At 48.8% G+C, this 26,449-nt stretch overlaps 7 protein-coding genes across 13 annotated transcripts; 6 read left to right on the top strand and 1 right to left on the bottom strand.

Annotated features, from left to right (window-relative positions):
- Positions 1-477: 477 nt before the first annotated feature.
- On the top strand, positions 478-5,489 carry LOC108159218 (5-oxoprolinase). The gene is made up of 6 exons (XM_017292315.2): positions 478-1,195; positions 1,249-1,561; positions 2,102-2,864; positions 2,923-3,932; positions 3,994-5,194; positions 5,251-5,489. The coding sequence occupies exons 1-6, from the start codon at positions 739-741 to the stop codon at positions 5,401-5,403; spliced, it is 3,897 nt and encodes a 1,298-aa protein (XP_017147804.1). The 5' UTR covers positions 478-738; the 3' UTR covers positions 5,404-5,489.
- An 811-nt stretch (positions 5,490-6,300) lies between these two features.
- LOC108159223 (SET domain-containing protein SmydA-8) lies at positions 6,301-8,192 on the top strand. Its single transcript, XM_017292324.2, has 4 exons — positions 6,301-6,419; positions 6,482-6,569; positions 6,643-7,906; positions 7,979-8,192. The coding sequence occupies exons 2-4, from the start codon at positions 6,517-6,519 to the stop codon at positions 8,129-8,131; spliced, it is 1,470 nt and encodes a 489-aa protein (XP_017147813.1). The 5' UTR covers positions 6,301-6,419; positions 6,482-6,516; the 3' UTR covers positions 8,132-8,192.
- Positions 8,193-8,366: 174 nt separating this feature from the next.
- LOC108159222 (SET domain-containing protein SmydA-8) lies at positions 8,367-10,178 on the top strand. Its single transcript, XM_017292323.2, has 4 exons — positions 8,367-8,478; positions 8,548-8,676; positions 8,753-9,893; positions 9,951-10,178. Exons 1-4 carry the CDS (start codon positions 8,414-8,416, stop codon positions 10,119-10,121), a joined length of 1,506 nt encoding a protein of 501 aa, XP_017147812.1. The 5' UTR covers positions 8,367-8,413; the 3' UTR covers positions 10,122-10,178.
- Positions 10,179-10,951: 773 nt separating this feature from the next.
- LOC108159226 (pickpocket protein 19) lies at positions 10,952-13,543 on the top strand. Its single transcript, XM_017292327.2, has 6 exons — positions 10,952-11,685; positions 11,744-11,840; positions 11,901-12,004; positions 12,068-12,146; positions 12,429-12,783; positions 12,850-13,543. The coding sequence occupies exons 1-6, from the start codon at positions 10,973-10,975 to the stop codon at positions 13,101-13,103; spliced, it is 1,602 nt and encodes a 533-aa protein (XP_017147816.1). The 5' UTR covers positions 10,952-10,972; the 3' UTR covers positions 13,104-13,543.
- A 25-nt stretch (positions 13,544-13,568) lies between these two features.
- LOC108159221 (protein brown) lies at positions 13,569-16,431 on the top strand. 3 transcript variants are annotated; one of them, XR_001775304.2, is made up of 8 exons: positions 13,569-13,743; positions 13,826-14,058; positions 14,123-14,703; positions 14,768-14,962; positions 15,021-15,126; positions 15,187-15,745; positions 15,804-16,057; positions 16,110-16,431. XR_001775304.2 is itself a non-coding variant. In XM_017292321.2 (7 exons), the coding sequence occupies exons 1-7, from the start codon at positions 13,593-13,595 to the stop codon at positions 15,989-15,991; spliced, it is 2,013 nt and encodes a 670-aa protein (XP_017147810.1). In that variant the 5' UTR covers positions 13,569-13,592; the 3' UTR covers positions 15,992-16,183. The 3 variants fall into 3 exon arrangements, 2 of the variants coding, with proteins under 2 accessions (XP_017147810.1, XP_017147811.1); XM_017292321.2 differs by having other exon boundaries at positions 15,804-16,183; XM_017292322.2 differs by lacking the exon at positions 16,110-16,431 and having other exon boundaries at positions 15,187-15,750; positions 15,804-15,933.
- Positions 15,982-20,384, bottom strand: LOC108159219. 2 transcript variants are annotated; one of them, XM_017292317.2, is made up of 10 exons: positions 20,100-20,384; positions 19,827-19,899; positions 18,676-19,766; positions 18,478-18,612; positions 18,277-18,411; positions 18,151-18,212; positions 17,469-18,076; positions 17,246-17,406; positions 16,515-17,179; positions 15,982-16,395 (listed from the first exon to the last, which is right to left on the bottom strand). In XM_017292317.2, exons 2-9 carry the CDS (start codon positions 19,896-19,898, stop codon positions 16,564-16,566), a joined length of 2,880 nt encoding a protein of 959 aa, XP_017147806.1. In that variant the 5' UTR covers position 19,899; positions 20,100-20,384; the 3' UTR covers positions 15,982-16,395; positions 16,515-16,563. The 2 variants fall into 2 exon arrangements, with proteins under 2 accessions (XP_017147806.1, XP_017147805.1); XM_017292316.2 differs by having other exon boundaries at positions 15,993-17,179.
- A 1,321-nt stretch (positions 20,385-21,705) lies between these two features.
- LOC108160565 (ras-related protein RabJ) lies at positions 21,706-25,544 on the top strand. Of its 4 annotated transcripts, none has more exons than XM_017294647.2 (4): positions 21,706-22,047; positions 22,107-22,179; positions 23,190-23,323; positions 24,500-25,544. In XM_017294647.2, the coding sequence occupies exon 4, from the start codon at positions 24,545-24,547 to the stop codon at positions 25,106-25,108; it is 564 nt and encodes a 187-aa protein (XP_017150136.1). In that variant the 5' UTR covers positions 21,706-22,047; positions 22,107-22,179; positions 23,190-23,323; positions 24,500-24,544; the 3' UTR covers positions 25,109-25,544. The 4 variants fall into 4 exon arrangements, with proteins under 4 accessions (XP_017150136.1, XP_033247496.1, XP_017150137.1 ...); XM_033391605.1 differs by lacking the exon at positions 22,107-22,179 and having other exon boundaries at positions 24,500-24,845; positions 24,919-25,113; XM_033391604.1 differs by lacking the exon at positions 22,107-22,179 and having other exon boundaries at positions 21,717-21,735; positions 21,952-22,047.
- The last annotated feature ends 905 nt before the right edge of the window (positions 25,545-26,449 follow it).

Genomic DNA, 26,449 nt, shown 5'->3' on the forward strand with positions numbered 1-26,449 from the left:
CGATTACTTTCTCATGTGTTTTTTTTTTTATTTTTCGCTAAAACCTTTTTTCTTAGAAAATAAAAGCGATTAGTTCAAATTAGCATACCTTTTAGAAAATTGATCTATCAATGGGATAAAACTTTGTGTTCAGGTATGGAAGTCTTAGCTAGATGGTAATATTCCACAGAATATCAAAATCTAGGAATATGGTTTCGAATTCGTGACGGAGAACGATTAACCCATTGTAGGCCAAGCTATTTTAATATTCCACCGAAAATAATGCAAATTGAATAATTTAAGCGCAGTTCAGGTGAAAGATATCGTGGTTTTTTTTAAATTAAAAGAAGATTGGCACAGGTCTACAAGATGATGTACAATCAGTAATATTTTCCGCCATATACCTCAAGTCGTTTTAATGTTTTAATAAAGGGGGGCTAAGCGGGCTAAGTTTAATTTCTTATCGGTACCGTTTATCTGCTGTTTTTTAAATTCCGCCGCGGTCGTATTGGACCCGTGTGCTTTAAAAAGCACCTGTTGTTCGTCGCTGCTTGGTTGCTTGCGTATTTCGTTCGTGTGTGATTTCGTGATATATAATTAGCGCCAAGAGCCCCATACCATACCGCAGTCCGAGCACAATCGAAACCGTTGGCAAGAGACTTAGTTGGACACCAAAACCAAAGTGCTCCATTTCTTCCATTTGAACAGACGGAATCTCTACAAGCACACGCCACACGACCGCATTTATTATCAGTGCAAATGTCTGCTCCAACAAGTGGAAATAAGTATTGTTTCGCCATTGATCGTGGCGGCACCTTCACCGACGTACTATGCATTTGTCCGGGTGGCAAGGTGCGCACCATGAAGCTGCTGTCGGAGGACCCAGAGCGGTATAGCGACGCCCCCAGGGAGGGCATTCGTCGCATACTGAAGGAGGAGACGGGACAGGAGCTGGCTGCCTCTGGCCTGGTCGACACCTCCAAGATCGGGTGGGTGCGCATGGGCACCACGGTTGCCACGAATGCCCTGCTAGAGCGGAAGGGAGATCCCGTGGTGCTGGTGGTCAACAGTGGCTTCAGGGATCTGCTGTACATTGGCAACCAGGCAAGGCCGAAAATCTTCGACCTGAACATTCGCAAGCCGGCGAATCTCTACCAGTCCGTGGTCGAGGTTGATTGTCGCATTGTTCCCGAGCAAGCGGATCGCTGTGAACTGAGTAAGTGTCTCCACTCGGAATCCAATCGCACTCTATAATGCAGTCTCTTCTAGATCACAGCTGGAAGGTGCTCGAGGGTGTGGCCAGTACAAAGTACTTGGAGGTGCAACCCGTGGATGTGGAGGCGGTACGTGCCTCCCTCACAGATGCCCGCGATAAAGGCGTGTCGTCTGTGGCCGTTGTGCTGGCCCACAGCTACGCCTGTCCGGTGCACGAGCTCCAGATCGGAGCCATCGCCCGCCAGCTGGGCTTCAGCCATGTGACACTCTCTCATCAGGCCATGCCCATGTGTCGAGTGGTGGCTAGAGGCTACACGGCCTGTGCGGAGGCCTATTTGACGCCTCATGTGGACCGCTACCTGGCGAGGTGAGTGCTTCTAATCTCCGTTTGTAAATTAAGTCGATGAGACGGCTTTTTCTTGGAGTCAAACAAACCAGTTGAGACCGAGGGCACCTCTATAAAGATAACCCAACACCCAGTCTAAAAACAAAACAAGCAAACAAATTTTGAAATGTAAACACACACGCATATGATCTCTAAATCGACTAGAAAATACCCTCTACTGTAATGGCAACAGATGAACTAACAATCATGATCGGTTTCATTGCTGCACAGAACATATTTTTTGGCTCTACCTTACAATACCCAATACCCACAATATAGTTGATCATTCTGAAGTCCTTATCACAGTTCCCAAATGTAGTCTTCTTTTGCCAGTCACCTACAGAATATACCCTTGTGCCCAATGAATTTAAGGGTATCGAATGAACGGGCACACTGATAGCGACGAGTGTAACAGTGGTGGCTAGAATAAAGTGCACGCCTTTTAGAGGCCTCTTAGAGGAACCTCTTTCCAGTTAATTTCCATTTATTCTTCATTCATTGACGATTAACCTACTTCCACAGCTTCAAATCTGGCTTCGACAACCAGCTGGCCGGCGTGGATGTGCTCTTCATGCAGTCGGATGGCGGCCTGACCAACATGGAGAACTTCCGAGGAGCCCGCGCCATCCTCTCTGGCCCCGCTGGCGGTGTGGTGGGCTATGCCCTGACAGGGTCGCGGGAAACGAAGCTGCCACTGATCGGTTTTGACATGGGAGGAACCTCAACGGATGTGTCCAGGTATGCCGGCAGCTACGAGCACGTGATCGAGAGCACCACGGCGGGTGTAACGATTCAGGCTCCACAGCTGGACATCAACACTGTGGCAGCGGGTGGAGGATCGCGGCTGTTCTTCCGCTCCGGAATCTTTGTTGTGGGTCCAGAGTCGGCGGGGTCGCATCCTGGGCCCGCCTGCTACAAGAAGGGAGGTCCCCTCACTGTTACGGATGCCAATCTGATTCTGGGACGCATCCTGCCACAATACTTTCCCAAGATCTTTGGGCCGAAGGAGAATGAGCCGCTCGACTATGAGATCTCGAAGAGCAAGTTTATCCAGCTGCAGGCGGATATCAACAGCCATTTAAAGGCCACTGGAGATGACAGACACCTGAGCATTGAGCAGGTGGCCCTGGGCTTCATTCGGGTGGCCAACGAGACCATGTGCAGGCCGATTCGTGCCTTGACGCAGTCGCGGGGCTTGGACACGGCCAACCATGTGCTCTCCTGTTTCGGAGGAGCCGGAGGACAACACGCCTGTGCCATTGCTCGCAATCTGGGCATTGCCAAGGTGACTCCTTTAATGGAGCATGAAAAAAGAGGCTAATGATTCCCTTTGCAAATTCCAGGTTGTTGTCCACAAATACGCTGGAATCCTCTCGGCCTACGGCATGGCCTTGGCCGACGTTGTCCAGGAGTTGCAGGAACCCAGTAGTCTGGAGTTCAGCGATGCGAATGGCCAGCAGCTGAAGGACCGCCTGGATGCCTTGTCCCAGCAATGCCACGCCAAGCTGGCGGAACAGGGATTCCGTCAGATCGAACTGGAGCCCTTCCTCCACTTGCGCTATGAAGGAACCGATGGCGCCTTGATGTGTGCCCCGACAGCTGGCAAGGATTCGGCGGCTCAGTCCCCTCTTTTGACGACCTATGGAGACTTCCATGCCACATTTATAAAGCGATATCGCACGGAGTTTGGCTTCGTGCTGCAGAACAGACGCATAATCGTTGATGACATCCGTATTCGCGGTCTGGGCAAAAATGAAACGCCCCCCGAGTCCGAGATTAAGCGTAGCTCAGAGACCACACCCCCTGCTGAAGGTAATTCGCGTATCTACTTCGATCAGGGCAGCTTCGATGCCCCCATTTACCTGACCAAAAACCTCTTGGGAGGCCACCAGATCGCCGGACCCGCAGTGCTGATCGATCAGCTGTCTACGATCATCGTGGAGCCAGAGTGCGGTGTCCAGGTGACGGACTTCGGAGATCTCATAATGGATGTGAAGACCGGTGGCAAACACGGAATCAACGCGGAGCTAGACCCGGTCCACCTGAGTATCTTCAGCCACCGCTTCATGAGCATTGCCGAGCAGATGGGACGGGTGCTACAGCGCACTTCCATCTCAACGAACATCAAGGAGCGCCTGGACTTCTCCTGTGCCCTCTTCGGACCGGATGGGGGACTGGTCAGCAATGCACCCCATATTCCGGTTCACCTGGGCGCCATGCAGGAGACGGTACAGTACCAGCTGCGGGTGCGCGGCGATACTCTGAAGAATGGCGATGTTATTCTGGCAAACCATCCCTCTGCGGGCGGTTCGCATCTGCCCGACTTGACGGTCATCACCCCAGTTTTCTACGAGTATGAGTAGTCTTTGATCGCATCTGGGAAATAACCCACTAAACGTGTCCTTCCTTTACAGGAGTGTATCGCGACCAGTTTTCTTCGTTGCCTCGCGGGGACACCATGCGGACATTGGTGGAATTACGCCCGGATCCATGCCGCCGCACTCCACATCCTTGGCCCAAGAAGGTGCCGCTTTCAAGTCCTTCCTGATTGTGGAAAATGGACTTTTCCAGGAGAAGGAGATCATCAAGCGCTTGACCACGCCCACAGCAGCCAAGGGAGCAGTGGGCACCCGAAACCTTAGCGACAATCTGTCTGATCTAAAGGCTCAAATCGCCGCCAATCACAAGGGCATCCAGCTCGTGTCGGAGCTAATCGACAGCTATGGCCTGGATGTGGTCCAGGCCTACATGTCGCACATCCAGAAGAATGCAGAGCTAGCAGTGCGCGACATGCTTCGTCAGATTGGGCAGGATTCGCTGGCTCGCACTGGATCCACGGTGCTGCAAGCCAAAGAGTTCATGGATGATGGCTCGCCCATAACTCTGAAGGTTACCATTGATCCGGAGAAGGGGTCGGCCCTGTGTGACTTCACCGGGTCCGGAGTGGAGGTCTGGGGTAATTGCAATGCCCCACGAGCGATCACACTCTCTGCTTTGATCTACTGCCTCCGCTGCATGGTGGGCCACGATGTGCCCCTGAATCAAGGTTGTCTGGCACCAATTCAGGTGATTATCCCGAAGAACTCCATACTGGATCCCTCGGAAGGGGCGGCCGTTGTTGGTGGAAATGTCCAGACCTCGCAGCGTATCGTGGACACCGTGCTGAAAGCCTTCCGCGTCTGTGGCGCCTCGCAGGGCTGCATGAACAACATCACCATCGGAGACGAAACTTGGGGCTACTATGAGACCGTAGCTGGCGGATCAGGTGCTGGTCCCGGCTGGCATGGAGCCGGCGGAGTCCATACGCACATGACGAACACGCGAATCACCGATCCAGAGATATTGGAACTACGATACCCCATGATATTGAAGCGTTTCTGCCTGCGCACTGATGGCTCCGGCGGGCGGGGCCAATTTAATGGCGGAGAGGGCGTGGAGCGAGACTTGCTCTTCCGTAAGCCCGTTACCTTGTCCGTCCTGACAGAGCGCCGCACCCTGCAACCCTATGGACTGGCGGGCGGTGAGACCGCAAAGAGCGGACGGAATTTAATCGTCAAGCGCGACGGCAGAGTGATTGCCCTGGCTGGAAAGACGTGCATCGATGTGGATGCTGGGGTGAGCTTGGAAATTTCGTTGGTTCTCAGTTCCATTTTTTATCCAATCCTTTGCAGGACACATTTGCGATGAAGACTCCTGGCGGTGGTGGTTATGGACACATAAGTGATTCTACGAAAATCGTAGGAAACTCTGACCAGGAGAACGACAAAAGATTTGTTGAACGGGGCACTGTTTTCAACTACCTTCAGGCTCAAGAGTCTGCTTAAAGCCAAATCTAGTGCAATTTTATGAATTTTCTCTTTGTTTTTCTTTACAATATATAAATTAAATGAAGCTTTTGAATGAACCGCCATTCCATTCTATCGATAGTTAGAGTGTCAACTTATCGTACTATCACTAACGATACAGTATATACTGTATGGTTAGTGGTACTAGTGCTGCTAGCACGACAAAACATATTTTGGTTCGTTCGATAGTCGATAGATCTATCGATGGTTGTATGTAAATATGACGGTTATACTTGGAGGTTGAAGGTAAATTTCGCTGGATTGCTTTCACATCCTAGTAGCTCAAGTATCCAGTCGATAATATTAATAGCCGTTTGGTTGAATCACTAACCATACAGTATACAGATGTGCCACTTCATACACCAGAGCTAACATTCGGGGTTAGATCCCAGGGTCTTCTGCTATAGCGTTCGGCTACCACCGCGTCATCATGAGCCAGCCAGCCCAGGTTTGTCATACTTGCTCATACTTGTGACTTTTGGGTCCGGCCACTGCCTTCCCTCTTCCTTTCCACTCCGCTCACTGTCGGTACCTCCACCGTGGGTGATTCCGCCGTAGCGACTCTTGGCTGTCGAAGTGAATTGCTTCGGGCTGAACTGTGGCAGCCACTGGCTGTCCTGCTGCGGGCCATAGCCACGATGCCGCAATCAAAAAGAAACGAAGTTATTTAGATTTTTGATTTTGAATTCCTCAAAATGGATGGCCAAAAATAAAGACCCAACGGCAACGAGGGACGAAAATGCGATCGCGTCACCATCGCCAACCGACGCGTCGGAGACTAAAAATAAAGCATCGATCGACCAAGTTACGCACGCAATTAGACAAAGTACTTAGCGGAATGGTCGAAAGCTGCGACCGGCGACAGGGCTGTGCGTATATAGTACTACTCGTGAGAGTAGGGAAGCTCCTCGCGAGAATCGCATGGGTGTATATTTATAATTGCCGCTCCACCATTTTTATAGCGCTCAGTCGGTCAGTGGCGGAATCAGCTTTGGGTGAGTACCTTTAAACGTACTACGACGCTGTGAACGGCATTGAATAGTTTTCTACTTCGCAGACAACAAGGGGCAGCAACAGCACAACACGTAATCGATGCAAGACTTCAGCGAAAAGATTCAGCAGGCGCACGATGAGAAGCTGGGCAGGTGCATACCCATTTGAGTCGGTTTTTTTATGTCCGTACAAATTTAAAACAGATTTGATTTCCATTCCATTTAGGCATCTGGTGGCCAACATCAACATCGATGCTGGCGAAACGTTGCTGGAGGAGCGGCCGCTGTTGGTTGCCCCACACTGGGAGTGCGCCCAGCTGAAGTGCGCCCAGTGCATGGAGGAGTCGTATGTGATGTGTCGCAAGTGCCAAGTGTTTCCGCTCTGCATGGACTGCAGCCAGCACAATGACTTCGAGTGCGAGTTCTTTGCCAGTGGTGCAGGGAGCAGAATATGCAAGGATCTGCTGGTGAAGAACTATGGAATATATGCGTTGCTGAAACTACTCCTGCTGCTCGAGGATCCAGCCACGCGAGCTGACTGCCAGACACTCTTCGAGCGGTCCGTGAATCTAGAGGACTATCGCGATGGCGAGGGCATGTGGCAGGAACACGAGGAGCAAGTAGTGCGCCCGCTCCTGGCCAGTGGCTTGGTTGAGGCCTTGCCCACGCAGCAGTTGACAGCAGACGTGCTTCATGCCCACTGCGTGCGAATTGATTGCAACGCCTTCGAAGTGACTGGTCGGGATGGCGAGACCTTGAAAGGGGTCTTCGTCTGTGGAGCTGGCCTGCCCCACCACTGTGTTCCCAACACGGTTGTGGCCCTGGATGAGCAGTTTAACATGAAGCTGTACGCAGCCGTACCCCTGAATGCCGGCGATGTTATCTACAACTCCTACACGAATCCCCTGATGGGCACCAGCCAGCGACAGCATCAGCTGCGCCTCAGCCGACACCTGGACTGCACCTGCTCTCGCTGCCAGGACGCCACAGAAATGGGAACCCACATGAGCAGCATGAAGTGCCGAGAATGCTCTGCAGGCTTCTCCATCTGCGAGATTGGTCCGGATGGTAGTGGGAATTGGCGATGCGTGGACTGCAACGCGATCCTGCCAGCTGTCGATGTCCATGAGGTGCTGGCCGAGGCGGGGGACGCCCTAGTCGACGCCAAAGGTGAACTTCAAGTCTACGAATCTCTGTTGGTGCGCTACCAGCAGCTCCTCCATCCCAATCACTTTCTGCTGCTGGACATCAAACAGAATATTGCCAGCATCTTGAGAGCTGCAGCTCTGATGAACTCCATGGAGCAGCCCTGCAAGAAACTCCTCGCCCGCCGCGTCGAATTGTGCTCCGATCTACTTCCGGTGTGTCGAGCAGTGGTTCCCGGCCTCTCCAAGCTCTACGCCATTGCACTCTTCGAGTATCTGCTGGCGCTTGTGGAGCTCATAGAACTACAGTTTGCCGAGAGCGATCTGGACAAGAAGGAATATGTGGTTAGTAGCTCGGCCTCTAGGCTCTCTGTCAAAGTGTGTCCTCTATTTATCCAGTGGTTAACGTGGTTTCAGGCTCAGTTGAAGATTGGCAGTCAGGTGGCCAAGGAAGCCCTCGATTTGCTTCGCTTTGAGCCGGAGAACTCAGCCGAGGGATATCTCTCCGACCGGATCTCAATGGAACTAGAGCGAATTGATTCAGATTTAATGAAGTATGGCGGCCGGTAGTTCGCACCAGCGACTGTGTGTAAATTTAAAATAAAAGAATAAAACAAAATAGAATAGATTAGACCAAAGGGAAGTGGAAAGAATGCCCTTCTCGTTGTCGTTTCTGTGTGCACATGCAGGGCCAGATACGGTTCAACGCTTGGTTCGAGGGAAATCATTGACCAAGGAATAAATAAAGAATCGAAACGCCTTTTAATTAAAAATAACTCGGAACAGCACAGCACTCGAGCAAACTGTCAGTATGCCAAAGTTAGCCAAAGGGAACGGGATAGACAATAGACCATGGCTGCAGTCTCCGACGATTTTGCCAAGAAATGCGAGCTGAAGCAGAACGAGACGCTGGGCAGGTGGGATAAGCAAGAAAGCCCTTTAATTGCTCCCTAATCAGCCGCCAATCCTCATGCCGATCCTTTTAGATTTGTGGTAGCCCGATGCGATCTCAGCGCTGGAGAAACTCTGCTTCTGGAGCAGCCTATTGTGGTCCTGCCCCACATTGGCGACAGACGCTGTTCCAAGTGCTTCAAGCTTACCGCCACCTTCTGCGGGTAGGTCGAGAATCTCGATCCCCGATTCCTCCACCGATGCTGCACCATGGCTTATGTAATTTTTTTTATTTTTTAGAAAGTGCCGACTCCTCTCCTTGTGCGAGGACTGCGCTGGCCACGATGAGTGCGACTGCCAGCGACTGAGGGAACTGCAGCTGTCAGACGAGCAAGTGCAGGTACTGCAGGAGAAGGCCAACACAGAGGTTCAGCCGGCTCTTGCATGTCTGCTGCTGGGGGAACACCAGCACAGCAGGCCCCTATTCGAGGAAATGTCACAGATGGAGACCCATTTGGAGGCTAGGCGAGGAACGGAAATATGGAAACGCTATCAGGCACACGCATACGCTCCGCTCGAGGCAACTGGTGTGGTAAAGCAGCTGCAGAGCGCTTCCGGCATTGCAGTGGATGAAATCCTGGTGCAGAGGCTCTTGGGGATTCTGGATGTGAATGTTTACGAGATTCGCGCCCCGGAGCAAGGCGGCGCCATGAGAGGACTGTACCGAAGAGCGGCTCTCTTCGCGCACAGTTGCATGCCCAACCTGGAGACAGCCATCAATGACGAGCGGCGCATCAAGGTGTTTGCCAATCGTCAAATAGCAGCCGGAGAAATCCTCTACATCTGCTACACCAGTGTGCTGCTGGGCAACGAGGAGAGGCGCCATATTCTGAAGACGGGAAAGTGCTTCGACTGCAGTTGTGCCCGCTGCCAGGATCCCACCGAGCTGGGCACCCATATGAGCAGCTTCATCTGCAGTGGGTGTGCCTGCTCCGGTGGATACATAGTGCGTCAGCCCGAAACGGGCACCTGGCAGTGTCTCCTCAATCCAGAGCACACACTGAAGCCGGAGTTTGTGTCCAACATGTTGGAGAGGGCCAAGGAGGAGATCTTCCATGCTCGCGGGGACATCTACCGGCTGGAATTGCTACTGGTCAAGATGAGCCGGCTGCTCCATGGCAACCATTACCTGATGCTGGATCTGAAGCAAAACATAGCCTCTGTGCTTCGTCAGATTCTTCAGAATATGGCCCATAGTCCCAGCAGAAAGGTTTACGAGCGTAAAATTCGTGTGTGCCAAGAGCTTTTGCTAGTGCTAAAGGTGGTGGCTCCGGGAATCTCTCGGTTAAAGGCCATTGCCCTCTACGAATTGGCCAACACGCAGGCGGAATTGGCCAGGAAGCTCTACAGTGAGCAGGAGCAGAGCCCTAGGGAGCTACTGGTGGGGCAGATCAAACTGTTATGGAATGGTTACCAAATATGCTTAATTTTTTTGTAGGGGGAACTAAATCAGACTGAGATTATGATGCGAGAAGCCTTGCGAATGTTGCTGTTTGAGCCCGTGGCCACTCCAGAGGGACAAATGTCGCGCAGCATGCTAAGGGAGCTGAAGGAGCTGCAGAATGACATCAAACTTCTGCAGGATTCAAATGATGATGTAGTAAACTAAAAAAAACAATTGTTGATTTCCAACGCCGCAACATAAATTGTATAGATGTTATCGCCATTACGGTTTTCGATGTGTTTTAAAAACCATTTGAATTGATAAACAAACCAGTAAAATGGGTTCGTTAATTCGTATCTATCATTTGCTTGCACTGATGATAAACATTGGTGTGCCTCCGCCGTGCAGATGCAGATGTCAACCCACCAGGTTTCGTAAACCTGGTCGCCCACTATGAGCTGTTCGTTGCTTTCCTGGTGCTGCAGGACCTAAGCTTCACAATCAGCGGCTAGACAAGTTTGGCCTCATCGGGTCAACTTTTCAAACCCTCAGTTGCAGTTTCTGCGAGGTCCTCTACATGGCTTTTAACTTCTTCAAGCGGCCTTAATGGTGGCCGGGTCCGATACTGTTACGGGTCTACCAGTTGTTGTTTGTTGGGGCCGCAAAACTTTCCTGGTGTTCTGGAGTTACATCTCCACGTTTTTTCGTAGAGCTGAGGAAAAATAGATATTAGAGTCTTGGACATTGGACTTGAGTGCTCTGAAGCTCGACAGCGGCGGCGATCAACGCAAAGCACTGTTCTGTTCGCTTAAATCAGTCAGGGCGCTGACATCACCAAGAGTGAGTACGAGTTGTCCAGGTTTTGAGTATTGTTAATCAATCTTTTTTCTTTCGGCTCGCCACTGAACAGACCTGAATAAGGTCACTGGTCACTTTTGCACCGAACCATTTGTCCCTTTTGTGAAGACACTTTATCGGAGTGGTGATGGCCATTGTCATAAATCGCTAATGGGGGTCGCTCGCAATTAGTTTATTCCAGCTGGATTGACATTTCAATAAAAGCCCGCACGCACAGCATGTCCTATCATTTGGTCAGCATGGACAGCCGACAGTGGTGGTTCTGGTGGAGGCGGATCCCTGCTTGGATGTGGAAGAAACTGATAGCCGTGCTACCAACAGTTCTAGCTGGCCTTAAAAGCTACTCGAGCCGACTCAGAGAGATGGCTGAAATAGCAGGAGCCGAAGCGGGCGTGTTGGCCATCAGTTTAATAGTTAACAGACAGCTCCACACCTTGGAGAGGTCCATCTGGCTGGTAGTTGTCCTGAGCAGTATCTACGCCGCTATTATGCTCAGCGGCCTGCAGTACGAGCGGTACCTCAACTCCCCCACAGTCATTTCGGTGGATCGAGACTACCGTGGCTGGAATGGATCGTTGCCGGCAGTCACCCTGTGCTACTACGATCACATAGACTCCTTTAAGGCGAACGAGTACATTCAGGATGTGTGGAACGTGTCCATTATTGATGAGGACTACTTCTACTTTATGGACTTCCTGTATGCGGTGGTCAATGCCACTGCCAGCAACTACGCGGAGCTGGCCAAGTTTGCGGAGGACGAGCGCTTTGACCAGGTGGATCTGTACGAACTGATACAGCGGGTGGATCGGCCCTTTGAGCAGGTCATTAGCAGCTTCGATGCCAATTTCAAGGTCCATGTCCAGATGGTGATGACAGAGCGTGGCTCCTGCTATGCCATCAACTCGCCGATGTCTTCGGTGCTAAGTGGAAAGTAAGTAAGCGAAAGGAGTGACACCTGATCATATTAGGGATTCAATTTGCGTTCACAGACCCATCGTCTATGAGGAGATGGAACAGCCGCTCTCCTGTCAGTACGGCAAGCAGCAGTGCTACATTCGCATGGACCTATACGAGAGCACGGGCGTGGTAAGATCCACACAATGACTCTATTGAGACTGTGTCTAAATCCGCGCGTCACCTTCCCAGCTGGACGTGCACTCGCCGTATGAGGTATCCGCAACAGAGGCGAACATTGTGGCGCTGCACAAATCCGATGAGATAACTGCCTCGTTCAAGGTGCTCGAGACGGTGTAAGTAGACCAAGCAATTAGACACCATATAGAGATTGATTTATATGCCGACTTATTGCTTAGGGCCTCGAAAAACCTCTACGAACTGAGCGTGGCACAGCGCAAATGCGTGTTTAACAACGAGGAGACATCCAATCTGAAGGTACACTGCTCTGTGGTTCATCCCCAGACAAATGTGGACTATATGATCAATGCCCTTCGTTTCGGTTTAGCAAGAAAACAAATTTCGCAAGTCAAAAGCAGGTTAATGATCGTGAAAAGAAATTCCACGGGAATTTATATATATTTTTGTTGTTTTTTTTATAAGATTATCCGAATTTTCCCATAATTCCGAAATCAAACGTTTATTCTTATATCGAGTGTGCTATGTTTTTTCCCCTAGTTTATAAATTTTCTTACCATAGATATAATTATCTTTTTTTAGATTTATAGCAAATCCCTTTGCCTGGCTCGCTGTCGGGCTGTGATGGCACTGGAGATGTGCAATTGTGTACCCTTCTTCTATCAGTTTGTGGAGGGACCTGGCTGCAATCCGGCGGGATTCGAGTGCCTGCTGGACTTCAAGTGGCCCATCTGGGCCCTGCACATATGCAAGTGCCCGTCGACGTGCACGGAGATCGAGTACACAATGCAGACGGTGAAAAAGAGCTCGTGGGGCGTGAAGAATAACGACGAGGTGGCGAGCAGTGAGACGGCTACCTCCAGCTTCCGATGGGACCTTATTCCGCCCAAGGTGCGCATGCGTCGTGATGTTGTCTACAGCTTTGAGGATCTCATTGGTGGGTACAGAGTCCCGATGCACAGTCAAAGCAAATGTTTCTGAGCGGTTTATCCTCCATTTGCAGTGTCCTTTGGCGGGGCATTGGCCTTCTTCGTGGGTGTCAGTGTGCTGGGTCTGGTGGAGATGGGCCATGTGCTTTTCCACAACATGCTCCTAGATATTTCCACTCTAATTCGCTGGGTCTACACTCAGGCCAGACGACACAGAGTCATCCACAGAGAGGTTGCGGAGGCGTCTACATCTAGGCACCGTCATAGCCAGCAGCGTCTCTCGTTGGCCGACACAGCGGAACTGCCGCCGTTCGACTATGTGAATTGATAAGCGACAATTAGCTTGCCATCCAAATGCGGTCAAAAGTTTAATGTTACCCGCCATTTGCGCCGGTAGGAGGGTGTACAGGGCTGGGCTGGTTTTGGGGCCATATGCTGGGGGTAGAAAACGATGTCGCCGGCATAGACGTTGCCCAGTTGCCGCTCAGTCTTCGACGCGAACAGTTGTATGTGGTCTCTATCCATCCCAGTTGTGAGCTCTCTCTTGGTGCCGTGATTAACAGACAGATTTAAGGTTTCTCCCTGAATGAAAGAATGACGGTGTGATCAAGTACCGTACCCACCGAGAGATATGCAAATACATTGTTCCTGACATAAGATAAGATAACTGCTGCCATTCCATCCTCGAGCGAGCGAGTCAGACGAGGTAGGATTAGTGAACGCTGGATACAACAGACAAACCAAATATAGAGATACAAAGAGTCGAAACAAAACGAGACCCATCCTTATCCGTCCATTGAACTCTTCTGGCTGTTGAATGAACGAGTCAGGGCCACAGCAGCAGCAGGGCCCGTCCCTGTGCCTGGAGTGGAAGCATCTCAATTACTATGTGCCCGCCCAGGAGCAGAGCAACTACAGCTTCTGGAACGAGTGCCGCAAGAAGCGTGAGCTGAGAATACTCCAAGACGGTAAGGCTACTCCACTGTTGGAGTGTGGGAATGGGAATAGGAATTGGATTGATTGCGGTGTGGGGGTGTGTCACCATTGCAGCTAGCGGTCACATGAATACCGGCGACCTCATCGCCATATTGGGCGGCTCGGGAGCTGGAAAAACCACATTGCTGGCGGCGATTTCGCAACGATTGCGGGGTAACCTAACCGGGGATGTGGTTTTGAACGGAATGGCCATGAAGCGGAATCAGATGACGCGTATTTCCAGCTTTCTGCCGCAGTTCGAGATCAATCTTAAAACCTTTACGGCCTACGAGCATCTCTACTTCATGGTAGGTCATTGCACTCTCCCCTCTAGACATTTCTCCCACACACTTTTATTGAACCTTTGATCAGTCGCACTTCAAGATGCATCGCAGCACCACCAAGGCGGAAAAGCGTCAACGCGTGGTGGATCTGTTGCTGGCTGTGGGTCTCAGGGACTCGGCTCACACTCGCATCCAACAGTTGTCCGGGGGAGAGCGGAAACGCCTAAGTTTGGCCGAAGAGCTGATCACAGATCCTATCTTTCTGTTTTGCGACGAGCCCACGACAGGCCTGGACAGCTTCAGTGCCTACTCGGTGATCAAGACGCTGCGTCATCTGTGCACCCGTCGCCGAATAACCAAGCACTCTCTGAGCCAGGTGTACGGCGAGGACTCCTTCGAAACGGCCAGTGGCGAGAGCAGCGGCAGCAACTCCATCGAAATGGAGATTGTGGGCAGATCGCACGAAAGTCTGCTGCAAGGAATGCGGGATCTGCCTACGCTGGGCCTCCTCAACAGCAGTCCGAACGGATCGCTCAAGAAGGCGGCTATTTGCTCCATCCACCAGCCCACGTCGGACATCTTTGAGCTCTTCACACACATTATTCTGATGGATGGCGGCCGGATTGTCTACCAGGGACGGACCGAGCAGGCAGCCAAGTTCTTCACAGAGTGAGCTTCCCCGTATTTCGCAGCTAATTTCCATGGTCCATTGACGCTTCTATCTCTGCTATAGTCTGGGCTATGAACTTCCAATAAACTGCAATCCTGCTGACTTCTACCTAAAGACGCTGGCGGACAGTCAGGGAGCAAAGAATGCCGGCGCCTTACTGCGTGCCAGGTATGAGCACGATACAGATGGACTCTACAGCGGCAGTTGGCTGCTGGCCCGCAGCTACAGCGGGGATTACCTGAAGCATATGCAGAGCTTGTGAGTGACATCATAAGGGGGATATAATTCCGTTGCTTAAATTATAAATCGCTTCCAGCAAGAAGATACGTTGGATATACCAGGTATATCTGCTAATGGTTCGCTTCATGACTGAAGATCTGCGGAATATCAAAAGCGGCCTCATTGGCTTTGGATTTTTTATGGTGCGTTGGTCAATCCTCCTCCTCCCGCAAGGATTTGTAAACCATGTGGGCTTCTTTCAGATCACCTCTGTGACGCTCTCTTTAATGTACTCCGGTATTGGTGGCTTGACCCAACGCACCGTGCAGGATGTGGGAGGTTCCATATTCATGCTCAGCACCGAGATGATCTTCACGTTCAGTTACGGCGTCACCTACATATTTCCCGCCGCCTTGCCGATCATACGGCGGGAGGTGGGAGAGGGCACCTACAGCCTGTCCGCCTACTATGTGGCCCTGGTGCTGTCCTTTGTGCCGGTGGCCTTCTTCAAGGGCTACGTCTTCCTGTCGGTTATCTATGCCTCCATCTACTATACGCGTGGCTTTCTGCTCTACCTGTACATGGGCCTGCTCATGAGTCTCTCTGCCGTAGCCGCCGTAGGCTATGGCGTCTTCCTCTCCAGCCTCTTTGAGTCGGACAAAATGGCATCAGAGTGTGCGGCGCCATTCGATCTGATCTTCCTGCTATTTGGTGGCGTATATATGAATGTGGACACGTGGCCGGGGCTCAAGTACTTGTCGCTCTTCTTCTATTCAAATGAGGCGCTGATGTACAAGTTCTGGATTGACATTGACACCATTGGTGAGGTGGATACATTGGATTTCATTCAAACATGTATCTAGGAATCTCTTCCTTTTAGATTGCCCCATCAACGCGGACCATCCGTGCGTGAAGAGCGGCCTAGAGGTATTGCAGCAGGCCTCCTACCGCACCGCCGACTACACCTACTGGCTAGACTGCTTCAGTCTCCTGCTCGTAGCCGTGGTCTTCCACATCGTATCGTTCGGCCTAGTGCGGCGCTACATCCATCGCAGTGGTTACTATTGAATCGGAGCCAACTTTTATTTATCCAATTTCACTTAACATCTTATAAACATTGACTCGCCGCTTCAGGTAATTACACATTTGGCTGAGGCTGAGCTGGTTAAAATTTGTATATTTTTAGCACAAACTGCTGATGGGTTTACTTTATATAATTAAGCCTAAAACTTCAGTGGAAAGTATTGCATTGATCGAGCGCGGGGGTCGCATAAAATAAATCCCAATTGTGTCGTTAATCTTAGCTGAATTGCAACTAATTTGCAATCATGATACGATACGTGTTCCGGGCGGGAATAGTGGGATGCGATTTATAAGACCAGACCCATATCTGTATAGGATCAATTTTACAATCAATTCAAAGGGGTTGTCTTCCTACCATTCATGATGCACTTGCAATTAAACAAATTAAGCTAAAACAATCAAAAAAAAAAAAAAAAAAAAAGGAAGCAGAAAATTGTAAATATTCTGCTTGCATTGTCCATAAATCTTGGAGGGGTGGATGGATGGCCAAGTAGAGTGGTTTATTTACCCATTTATCTTTAAACAAATATCGCCTTCCGGGGGGTACTGTTGATACATTAGCTGTCAAAGGAAATCTGTCTCTTGGCCTTGACCCCTGAGCTGTGGCTGGTGATGGGGGGTACCTGGAACTTCCGTGCCGAGCCATTACTGCCGCCGCCTCCGTAGTAAGGACTGATGTTTCGCTGATCCTTGCCCGTGAAATTCTTCTGCGCTGACCGCCGCAGCTCACCGTCCACGTTTTCGCGCAGCGCCAGGCCGCCCAGATTGCTTTTAGAGGAGCTATTCTGCAATGTCAGATTGGGCCTGATGGGCTGCTGCTGCTGCTCCTTGCAGAAAAGATCCTCGGAGATACGATCCATCAGACTGGACTGGGTGTCCGTGCAGGCGGTGGCTTGACTCGTCTGGCTCATGGCAAACGCGTCAACCGAGTTCTCGCTGCCGAAGAAGTTGTGAATGGATTGCGAAGCCTGCACCGAGATCGACTGCTGCGAGGAACAGCTGCTGGCTTGCGACAGTAATATTTTTCGCTGGGCAAACTCCTCGGGTCCAATGTAGCCGGAGAGTCGTGTGCTCGACAGCCGCTTGGCCTCGCTCTCCTGACTCCGGGCCAGCATGTAAACGTCATCGGTATTCTTTCCTGCTACCACGCTGTAGGCAAACTTCTTGGCCAACCTGAAAGAGAAAACGAACGCCATATAGCTGATTCTGAGGGCCAAAGCCTGGCTGGCATGAACTTACCGCAGCAGTGTTTCGCTGTTGCTGGTCGTATGTCCCAGGTAGAACTCTTGGAAGATCCGCTTCACAATGCGTGTCAAGTCAGACGCATGCTGGCGGAAACTCTCGTGCTTCGCCGTGATCTTTCTCTCCTGCAAAGCTTGCGACACGGCCCAGAGCATTTTCTGCATAAAAGAAGTAAAAATGTGAGTGATATGAAGCCAGTACTGCCTTCAATCAAACCCACCTTGCGCTGGTTATCCGTCATGCTGCTGTTGGGCGTGGCACTCATATCGGAGTGCGCCCGTGGCAGTTTACTCAGAAGAGGAGTGCCGATGGACGAGCTGGTGGCCAAGCTACTGCTGCTGCCGCTTAGTCCTAGACCGAGGCGGGCATTGCTGACAGACATAGACACAGTTGACGTCACCCTCTGCTGATACGCTGCTGTGGAGGAACCAGCTCCAATACAAAAGCTTTGACTCTTGATCTTCAGGGCACGCGGCGTCAGTCCACTTGCGCCGCTGCTGTCGGACCGGAATAGCTTTCTGCTCTGGCTAGCCAGCTCCGCATCTTCATCATCGCAGGCATTGCGCTTCCGCTTGAGCAGCGTCTCTAGGTGATTGCTGCTGCTGCTGCCCTGGTGGTCGGGCGAGAAGAGGGCACGCTTCGATTTTTCCACGCGATCTGCGATCTCCGGCTTGAAAAGAGGCTTGGGCGGCCTCAATTGTTGCTGCTGGAGGGTCTTGGCTGGACTTTGGAAAAGGGCGCGCTTTGAGGTTTCCCTCGAGGGCCCCGGCTTAATGAGATCGGTGCGACAGAGTCGTTTGCGCGCCGACGAAGTTGGCGTTTTACGCGCTAAAAAACCACAAAAATCATCATAATGACATACATTTTGGTTAATATTTGGCTTATCTTATCTTCAAACATACCTTTCTTCTTGCTGCCGGGCGTTTTCTTCTTGGGTGTGGCTTTTCTTTTGTTGCGCACTTTTCTGTAAGGCAAAACTAAAGAATTAAGACACTTCCATTGCGACACAAGGTACTCAAGGAACTTACTTCGTGTCAAGTAAAATTTGCGGTCCTATCGAGCTGTTCAGCTTGAGGGAATTTGTGGCCAGATTTGCAGATGAAAATATGGCCCGTCGCTTTGCCAGATGACTGAGACGATTGCCAGGTGATTGGGTCAGCATTCTATAAAGTTTAGTGGGTTCTCACATTTAATAATTATATGAAATTAAAATATAATATGCAACTCACTTCATACGCATGTTTCGCTTCTTGGCACTCGATGGGGAGCGCACATACGACGTGGCTGTCTCCACGCCTACATAGCGATCCACCACGGACATACTGAGGTATTCATTTTGTTCGGCAGCCTTGTTCAAATTGTAACTAAACAGGGATAGTAAATAATTTCATAAATTCTCCCATTATTCAGACCTTTGATGGACTCACCTCAGTCCATGTTGCCTCACGCCCAGCACCTCGCGCCAGCCCATGTTCTGCGCATCAGACAGGCTGTGCGTGGGCTTGAACAATGAGGAGCTGTTGCTGTTTTCGCTGTCCGCAATGCTAGCCGCTGAGGTGGAGGGTTTTTGAGAGAGAAAGTTGAGAACCTGTTCCTTCATATCTATCACCGTTGAAATTACGTCCACATCGGGAGTGGTGACAGTCGGCGGCGGACGTACGCCCTGCAGACAGCGTCGTATCCTTCGATAAAGTTCCCGCTCGCGTCGGCAGTTTTCCAGGAAATGAGAGCGCGGGTCGCTGCCGTTGAGTTGAGAGGTCGATGCTTCCTGTGTCTGCTCGTCCGCAAAACTCGACTCTGTTGGGGCAGTGAGTGACCTGCGGGGGCGCACATCGCTGACACATTGCGACTCCTCCAAGACTTCGGGCAGATCTTCGAGAGTTCTTGCCGGGGCTTTGGAGGGCACTTGATCGACGTTCTCCGCATCGTCGTCACTGTCGGCAAAGAGATCCGGCGAGCGTTCGTTGTTGTATTTTTGTTGTGAGGTATTTAGTGAGGTTTCCAGCACAGTGGAGAGTCGTGGATCGGCAGTGGAGGGACCTGGTTGCTGCTGCTGCTGCTCCTTCTCCTCAGGTCTCTCAGTCAGACTTTTGATTTTGCCATCGAAGCTAAGGGAGCTACTGTCCTTCGTTGTGGTCGTGGCTGCTGTTTCGGGAACTGCCACAGCCATGTCGACAGCGTTGCAGCTATTTTCCTCCATTAGGGTGTCGTAGAATCTGGGAAAGACAATCCTTCCCGGGGACGGTCGCTGAGCTGATGAGGCCTTTACTTCGGGCAGCTTTAGGGCTGGCAGTTGGGAGCCATACAAACGCTCATTGACCTGGCCGTAGGGGCTCTCGCCAAAGCCACGGAATTGCGATTCTTGGCTGCCCTTAATATTATTTGGCGGCGTACCCGTTTCTGTTGTCGGAAAGGCGAGGACGGGTTCATTTCTCAGTGGTTTTGGTTTCATTAGATATGGCAGATTCATATGCTCCTCGTCAGATATGTGTCCCTCATTGTTTTCACTGAGCGAAGACTGAAAAAACAGCACTAATTTAATTATTATTCTCCTAGAGAAAGACAATTTTTTGCATACCCCGCTTCCTGTAGACGGTTCCGATTCATAACTATTGTTAATTTTGTGCCTCAAAGAGTTGCTGGCTGACATTCTTAAATTAAAAATAGATTTTTTGTTGTAGTATTGATGGTTATTTCGGTCTGTAGAGGCACGCGGCATTATGTACAGGCTCGCTCCAATTTTTGGAGCTCATAATCCGAATGAAAATGAAAGCAGAAGAGCACAAAAGCCGCTGACTCTCGATTTGTTGGTTATCTGTGGTTGCATCAATCCGGCTAAAAGTGCATTTACCTTTTGGAAATGTGGCACTTTTCCCCAGGTGTCAGAAAACTCCGCACTTCACTAAAGCTGCCCAAGCGAAAAACGCGCGTAGATGGTGAAGTTGTGCGCGCATTTAGTGCGGTCGAGTCGCACGCAATCACACCCTCTGCTATATCCAATTGTGCGTGCGTCTTTCCTTGATCTTAGTTCATCTTCATAATTGCATTCAAAGCACTAGTTATTAATTAATTTATGTGTTAAATTATGTTTTCAAAGGTTGGTGTGAACATCTGCTGACAGCTTGACCGCGGATTAGTAGACCCTCAGAAAAATACCAAAATATACCGTCTCATTTTCAAAATATACCGTAAATATACTGAGGAATTCAAGTTTTATTTTACATATTCCTCGTTACTTATATTCCGTGGAATATTATTAGCTATATTGATCTTTCAGCTTCGCCCACATAATTTTATATGATTGATGAATCAATTTTGATCAGGATTAACTACTTTTAAGTACTTGCATGTTTTTTGTTTTGACAAAAACACGGTTTCAGCAAAAATGTTCAATAGTCGCGGGTTGTGACGTCAATGTTGCTGGTATTTGCAGACTCATTTGTAGTCAACCAGAGTATGGGCGTTCGTATACCCTATTTCGTTAATATTTTATTAAGATACTGCTCTTTTCCAAGTTGCTTTTAAATGTAATGAATAAACCCCTTTTCTTAGATTGCATTTTTTTGGGCTATTCATGCATTCGATTAGGTTCTTGTATACAAATCCCTGTACCAATTCTTGGTCTCTGTAAGAAGACAACTAATTGCATAATATCGTTTAAAACAGAGACTGACTAGTTTCTGCATCAAGCAGGGGGATGTCAAATATTTTCTCAGTTCTATAACATCCATTTCTCCCAGGGTATGTGGTATGGAATTAGCAACATGTTTGTGTATGGAATGGGACTCATGTTGCCTACCGGTTAATACCGATCCATACCCGATTCAAATAAATACCGAAATATACGGTCTTATTTTCAAAATATACCGACGAATTATTCATATTCCTCGTTTTTTATATTCCGTGGAATATTATTAGCTATTTAGAACATTTAGCCATGCCCACATAATTTCATACGATTAATGAATCAATTTTTTACTTAACTGGCTCATTCTTAATACTTGCTTTTACTGGAATACCGTTGAAAATGAAATTTAATAGATTGATGAAATTGACAAAATATATTGACCGATATACCGTAAATATACCGTCAGTTTAATTTTGACTGCAAAAAATACCGAAAAGTCTTCAAAATACCAGAAACGGTCACCCTACTGCTCGTAGCAAGATTTTGGCGGTGGTGTTAGCGCGTCGCGGAAATGCCCTTAGTGATGGGCGATATTTGTACTGTTATTAATTACTTTGTGACTGAAGATAGTGTTAACCAAACATATAAATCAGTTTAATTATATTAAGCTTAATTTTATCAATTCGTTTTAATACATAAATTGTTTGACTAAAAAAGTTAGCTGGAATAAAATGCAATAACATCTTCAATATGCAGCTCTAAAATCCCCCTTGCGAATAAAATATCGGTATAACTATCGGAGAAGTTTGCAGCCCTGCCAAACAGCTGATTTGCGTTTAACACAATAACAACTAACAAGGTCTTACAATTTTATTTAAACTTTTATCTTTGCCAGTGGCACAGCACTTTCGACTCCTAAATCCCCACCAAGTGCGATAAACCCACACAGATAAACTGTATTCGCTCTCCAACTACTCAACTCCAGTGATTGAGTTACCTGTTGAGGTTTTGGAACGCCAGTGGCCTGTTTTGATTAGTAATAAAAACTAAGCAATTGTGACTAAATCATTGACAGGCGTCCCCCACTTACTCCGTGCCATGCGAGTCGATTGATTGCTTTCCTCGAAGATGCGCGGAATTGAGGGCAAAGTTGTGGTGCTCGGATCGCGAGGTAAGAGCAAATATGCATTGCAATTAATTTAATGGCTGAAATTCCATTTCATTCATAAGAATCCGTAGATTGCACGTAATTCCAGCATTTGTAAGGCGATAAGCAGCAGAAGCAGCAACGAACATACCCTGGGTAAATCGATAAGCGGCAGCCTTGAACTGCTCCCACACTCGGCTTAATGATGGGGTATTCGGGATCGTCTCTCTGCAGGCATTGCTAGGGGCTAAAAAGGAGGCGGGTCTGGCAGTCAGTCAGGCTGTCTGGTCTGAAATATTCTTATCAGTCTGCTAAACTCCATGAGAAACAGCCGCCCGCAGTAGCAGAAGCAGGGAATGCCCGCTAAATTGAGAAACAGTCAGAAAAGCCAGCGTTTACGGAGAGTAATAAGGCCATTGAGAGTCAGTTTTAGATTCTAGAGGTCTGTCTGTAGTGTATCTTACTACCAGAAAAAAGTTCTGCAAAGTGGTTTCCCTTTTTCACAGACGATTTCTGTTTAAAACTGGATTCCCCATCCACAAAGTGGTTCCCATACCCAATCGCCAGTCTCTACTGCACCCGATTTTGCAACTTTTTCGTTTGCTTTGGCTGTTTTTCGTTAGTTCGACAGGCCTAGGTCTAATCGGCTGTTGTAATGCTAATATTTAAATTGTTGAAGGCCATGCAAAGTTCACCTAGAAATGTACATACTATGCACCTAGTATATATGTACATATGTACTCTGAACAGATGTGTATGCTTTATCTAGTTGTGGCTGCTGGCATTGATTCATCTGCGTTTTGTTCCTGGTGACATCTGTTCTTCCCTGAGCCTAGACTAGATATGATTCATTTACATATCCATCGAGATGAGATGCAAAGCGGGAGTACAGTCATAGCCGGGGATTCTCAAGTGCAAGTGCATTTCAGACAATGAAATGTGGTTTGGGGCCTTCGGAGCGGATTCCTTATCATTGTTTACCACCTTACGAGGGTGCTACGTCTCAAATATAACTACGCTGCATGTTTTTGTTTACTCTGCCATGACTAATCAAAGGTCTATTAATGCGTGCGCTGCTGCCCGTCCATGCGGTGTCTGCAGATAAGACTCGGGGTATTCAATTCGTATTATATGAGAGCCTTACTTTCAATTGTTTGTCATTACAGGCGTGGGCAAGACGCGTTTGGTCATCCGATACATCAAGAACACATTGCATCGCAGCGAGAGCGAGGTGCCGACAATAGCCGTCTCCTTTTTCACGTGCAACATCATCTTGGACGAGGTCAAAATCAAATTGCAAGTGCGTACAACCACCCTACCGAACACCGAACATCGACCCCGCATCCCTTTCACGGCCCCACACAAATATTGGAATGTGACCGTAAAAAACCGAAAGCCAAAGGAATTCCCTCGGCCCTACGCCCACTAATCCTATTTGCTTGCTGAATCCCCGGAACGGTTGGAGGCACACGCTAATCTGGGCTTTTGCTGCCACTGCCACTGCCCCTGGCCCTGTCCCCTGACCCCTGGTCCACCTCTAGCTCGGTTATTTTATTTGCTTGTTTTTTTTTTATTTTGCAATTTCTGCGTCCACTGCACTTTGTCTGTTATTTGTTTTTTTTTGTAGCGCACTTTCTTTTTTTTATAGTTTATTGATAAGCTGAGCGCGAGCGGCGGCCAGCAGCAGCAGTTTTCCCCCATTGTGATAGGGTTGCCAGCCCTTTTTCTCTCCCATATTCTCGCATATTTTCTCTTGGGATATTCCGATTTTATACGCAACCATATAACAATGGGAGCTGCAATAACTAGAGTGATCCCTGCACACTCTCGACTGGGCTGTACCCTATTAAATGGAAATGAATCGAATGTGAAATTTAAAGTAACCCAAAGATAAGTGTAGAGTTTCATTTCGATTAGTGTCGTTTCTTTATAAACTAAACCTTAGGGTAACCCAATAATTGTGAAGTCGTTTTACGAAACTTTTTGGTGCACAATTCCAATCTGAAATACAGGACCTTTAAATCAAAAAGTTCAAGGTTTAAATTTTTCCATAAGAAAAAACTCGTTTTCCCTTTTTAAGAGCCCGACAAACCCAACAACCGTTCAGAAATACCCGTCTGAGAACAATAAGAATGAATACATAATGGGATATAGTTTGTGTATTCGTGTATTTGTGGATTCGTAGAGGTCTTTGTCTCGTTCTGCGGTTCCCCTGTGCTTCGATTTAGTTTCGACAATGAACATGTCGTTGCCCCAAATTTTTATGAAGATTTGAATGGGCGAGAGGGCATAAAGAGGACCGGACGCACAGCTGAAGTGCACATTCCACAATCCTCCAGATGATTGTTATTGCTGTGGGAGCGCGAGGGCATAAAGAGCACAATTGCAGAATAAATGCTGAGTGACTGAATGACTCAATTAAAGTTCAAGTCACGGACGAACTCTAATCATTCAACCATTTGTCCATCTCTTTAAGATCTGGGACACCGCTGGCCAGGAGCGCTACCGGGCGGTGGCACCTATGTACTATCGGAATGCGAATGCCGCCATTCTGGTTTTCGATCTGACACAGTATAAGACGTTTACGGAAATCAAGTCCTGGATACAGGAGCTGCATCGCAATGTCCAGGATCCGATGATACTGACGCTGGTGGGCAACAAGATGGACATGCAGGCGCAGCGTGCCGTCTCCCGCGACGAGGCTTTCCTGTTTGCCACCTCCATTGGGGCCACCTACTTTGAGACCTCCACCGAAACGGATCAGGGCCTGGAGCAGGTCTTTCTCTCAACGGCTTTGGGGATGGTGCGTCTCGCCGACGAAGGTAAGAGCCATTCGCTGCGCTCCTTCGAGTCCACCGATTCCCTGGCCTACACCAACACCAACACTGCTTTTAGTCACACTGTGGCCGCCTTGGCTCGGAGTCCGGGCAATGCTGCCTTCCGACTGCCGTACGTGGACATCGGCCTGGCCGTTGAGGGCGAGGATGTGAAAACGAATGGTGTCGGCCGCCTGGAGACGCCGCCCTGGAGCATTGAGCACATAGCCCTCGGCGAGGTGGAGAGGCCCAGCTGGTGCTGCTATTAAGCGGCCCCTGCGACTATTATCAAAGAACCAACAATGTGATGTTAACAAAATCAGATTTATCTAAGTTCGAATATATCTACGAATGCCAATACGGATATCCCAATAACAGCAAAGCAAACATAGCTTGAAGCTATATAGTACTTTTAAACACACTGATTAGGCTACAGCGCGGAGTTTCTCGATCCATTGACAAGGCGCCTGGACTACCCGCTTCATCTTAATCTTAATTCTAGATCCTAAGCGTATTCAGCAATCGCCGCATGCATATTATTTATAACTATATGGTGAAAAGTTCATTTGACCTTGCATTCAAGTACACACCACCACAGGACGCAAACCAAGCCACAGGGAAAAAAAGCTCCAACACACTCTCACACAAACACCACCAAATTCATGTACAAAGAAATTTTTATACCGCTTGGATACAAAAAAGAAATAAAAAAAAAAAAAAAAAAACATACTATACACCGATGCGTATACCACATAAATATAGATGTGAAAATGTACTCAACGTGCTCTGTCATTTTGGGGCAACGACGGGCACGCCCCGCATCGCTTTGGGTTTCCCCAAGTGGCGTATCGTCCGAGGTTGGAGCAATGCAAATGCATTAACTTGGCCATTAACGCGGCATCTTAACGTGTAATTGGAACTTAATGCCCCCATAACAAAGCCAAGGGTTACAATTGTATTGCTATTGGTTCATGCTTCTAATGCCAGAGCATTAGGTTCTGAAGGGAAGCACCCAGGAGCGTGACCTGCTATTATTATTAACCCCTCTGCGGCGCATCAAGGTCTGCGTGCACTGTAAAGGTATTCGGGTGTTCTAACAAATCGATTTCTGATTAGCTTTCTTTGCAATATTTCAAAAGTCGTTTATTATTCTCAGAATCTTCCGTTTTTGTTTTTTTTTTTATGGATTATGATAGATTCACTGTGAATTTTTTATTACAAATTTTTGTAAAAGATTGGTTTTTGCCTGCTGACACTTTGATTGATATAAAATCAATGAAGGCCCTTTGGAATATCAGAGCCATATGTTAGACTCCAAACCAACGACAGAACTCTGTTGCTCTACACCATCCCCACCGCCTCCATCATAACTCGAGTCGAAGTCCCAGCTAAAGGTTAAATTGAATGGCTAACCCTAGATGTACTCATAAGTCAAGCAAGTTCGGGCTAAGTCGGGCACAATGGCGCAAGTTCATAAAGCCAGCGCCGAAAGCAACTTTAACGATTAGCTAATATACATAACTTATGGTCAGTTGAATCCTTATGTATAAATAATATGTGCAATTTAGCGTGAGGCGCCAACGAAAGACCATCAACAAAAGACCAAAAAC

Source organism: Drosophila miranda, chromosome 3 (assembly GCF_003369915.1).
Source record: "Drosophila miranda strain MSH22 chromosome 3, D.miranda_PacBio2.1, whole genome shotgun sequence".
Lineage (NCBI taxonomy): Eukaryota > Metazoa > Arthropoda > Insecta > Diptera > Drosophilidae > Drosophila > Drosophila miranda.

Coding starts and splice junctions, on each gene's coding strand:
- LOC108160565 (XM_033391604.1), top strand. CDS start 22,005: ATGCGCGGAATTGAGGGCAAAGTTGTGGTGCTCGGATCGCGAG. Junction 22,048..23,189: donor TGTGGTGCTCGGATCGCGAG/GTAAGAGCAAAT, acceptor TTGTCATTACAG/GCGTGGGCAAGACGCGTTTG. Junction 23,324..24,499: donor AGGTCAAAATCAAATTGCAA/GTGCGTACAACC, acceptor CATCTCTTTAAG/ATCTGGGACACCGCTGGCCA.
- LOC108159223 (XM_017292324.2), top strand. CDS start 6,517: ATGCAAGACTTCAGCGAAAAGATTCAGCAGGCGCACGATGAGAAGCTG. Junction 6,570..6,642: donor CACGATGAGAAGCTGGGCAG/GTGCATACCCAT, acceptor CATTCCATTTAG/GCATCTGGTGGCCAACATCA. Junction 7,907..7,978: donor TGGACAAGAAGGAATATGTG/GTTAGTAGCTCG, acceptor ACGTGGTTTCAG/GCTCAGTTGAAGATTGGCAG.
- LOC108159218 (XM_017292315.2), top strand. CDS start 739: ATGTCTGCTCCAACAAGTGGAAATAAGTATTGTTTCGCCATTGATCGT. Junction 1,196..1,248: donor AGCGGATCGCTGTGAACTGA/GTAAGTGTCTCC, acceptor AGTCTCTTCTAG/ATCACAGCTGGAAGGTGCTC. Junction 3,933..3,993: donor ATCACCCCAGTTTTCTACGA/GTATGAGTAGTC, acceptor CTTCCTTTACAG/GAGTGTATCGCGACCAGTTT.
- LOC108159226 (XM_017292327.2), top strand. CDS start 10,973: ATGTCCTATCATTTGGTCAGCATGGACAGCCGACAGTGGTGGTTCTGG. Junction 11,841..11,900: donor TATACGAGAGCACGGGCGTG/GTAAGATCCACA, acceptor TCACCTTCCCAG/CTGGACGTGCACTCGCCGTA. Junction 12,147..12,428: donor AGGAGACATCCAATCTGAAG/GTACACTGCTCT, acceptor ATCTTTTTTTAG/ATTTATAGCAAATCCCTTTG.
- LOC108159221 (XM_017292321.2), top strand. CDS start 13,593: ATGAACGAGTCAGGGCCACAGCAGCAGCAGGGCCCGTCCCTGTGCCTG. Junction 14,059..14,122: donor ACGAGCATCTCTACTTCATG/GTAGGTCATTGC, acceptor ACCTTTGATCAG/TCGCACTTCAAGATGCATCG. Junction 15,127..15,186: donor TTGGCTTTGGATTTTTTATG/GTGCGTTGGTCA, acceptor GGCTTCTTTCAG/ATCACCTCTGTGACGCTCTC.
- LOC108159219 (XM_017292317.2), bottom strand. CDS start 19,898: ATGTCAGCCAGCAACTCTTTGAGGCACAAAATTAACAATAGTTATGAA. Junction 18,613..18,675: donor GTGAGGCAACATGGACTGAG/GTGAGTCCATCA, acceptor ATCCCTGTTTAG/TTACAATTTGAACAAGGCTG. Junction 18,213..18,276: donor CAAATTTTACTTGACACGAA/GTAAGTTCCTTG, acceptor TTTGCCTTACAG/AAAAGTGCGCAACAAAAGAA.
- LOC108159222 (XM_017292323.2), top strand. CDS start 8,414: ATGGCTGCAGTCTCCGACGATTTTGCCAAGAAATGCGAGCTGAAGCAG. Junction 8,677..8,752: donor CTTACCGCCACCTTCTGCGG/GTAGGTCGAGAA, acceptor TTTATTTTTTAG/AAAGTGCCGACTCCTCTCCT. Junction 9,894..9,950: donor AGAGCCCTAGGGAGCTACTG/GTGGGGCAGATC, acceptor ATTTTTTTGTAG/GGGGAACTAAATCAGACTGA.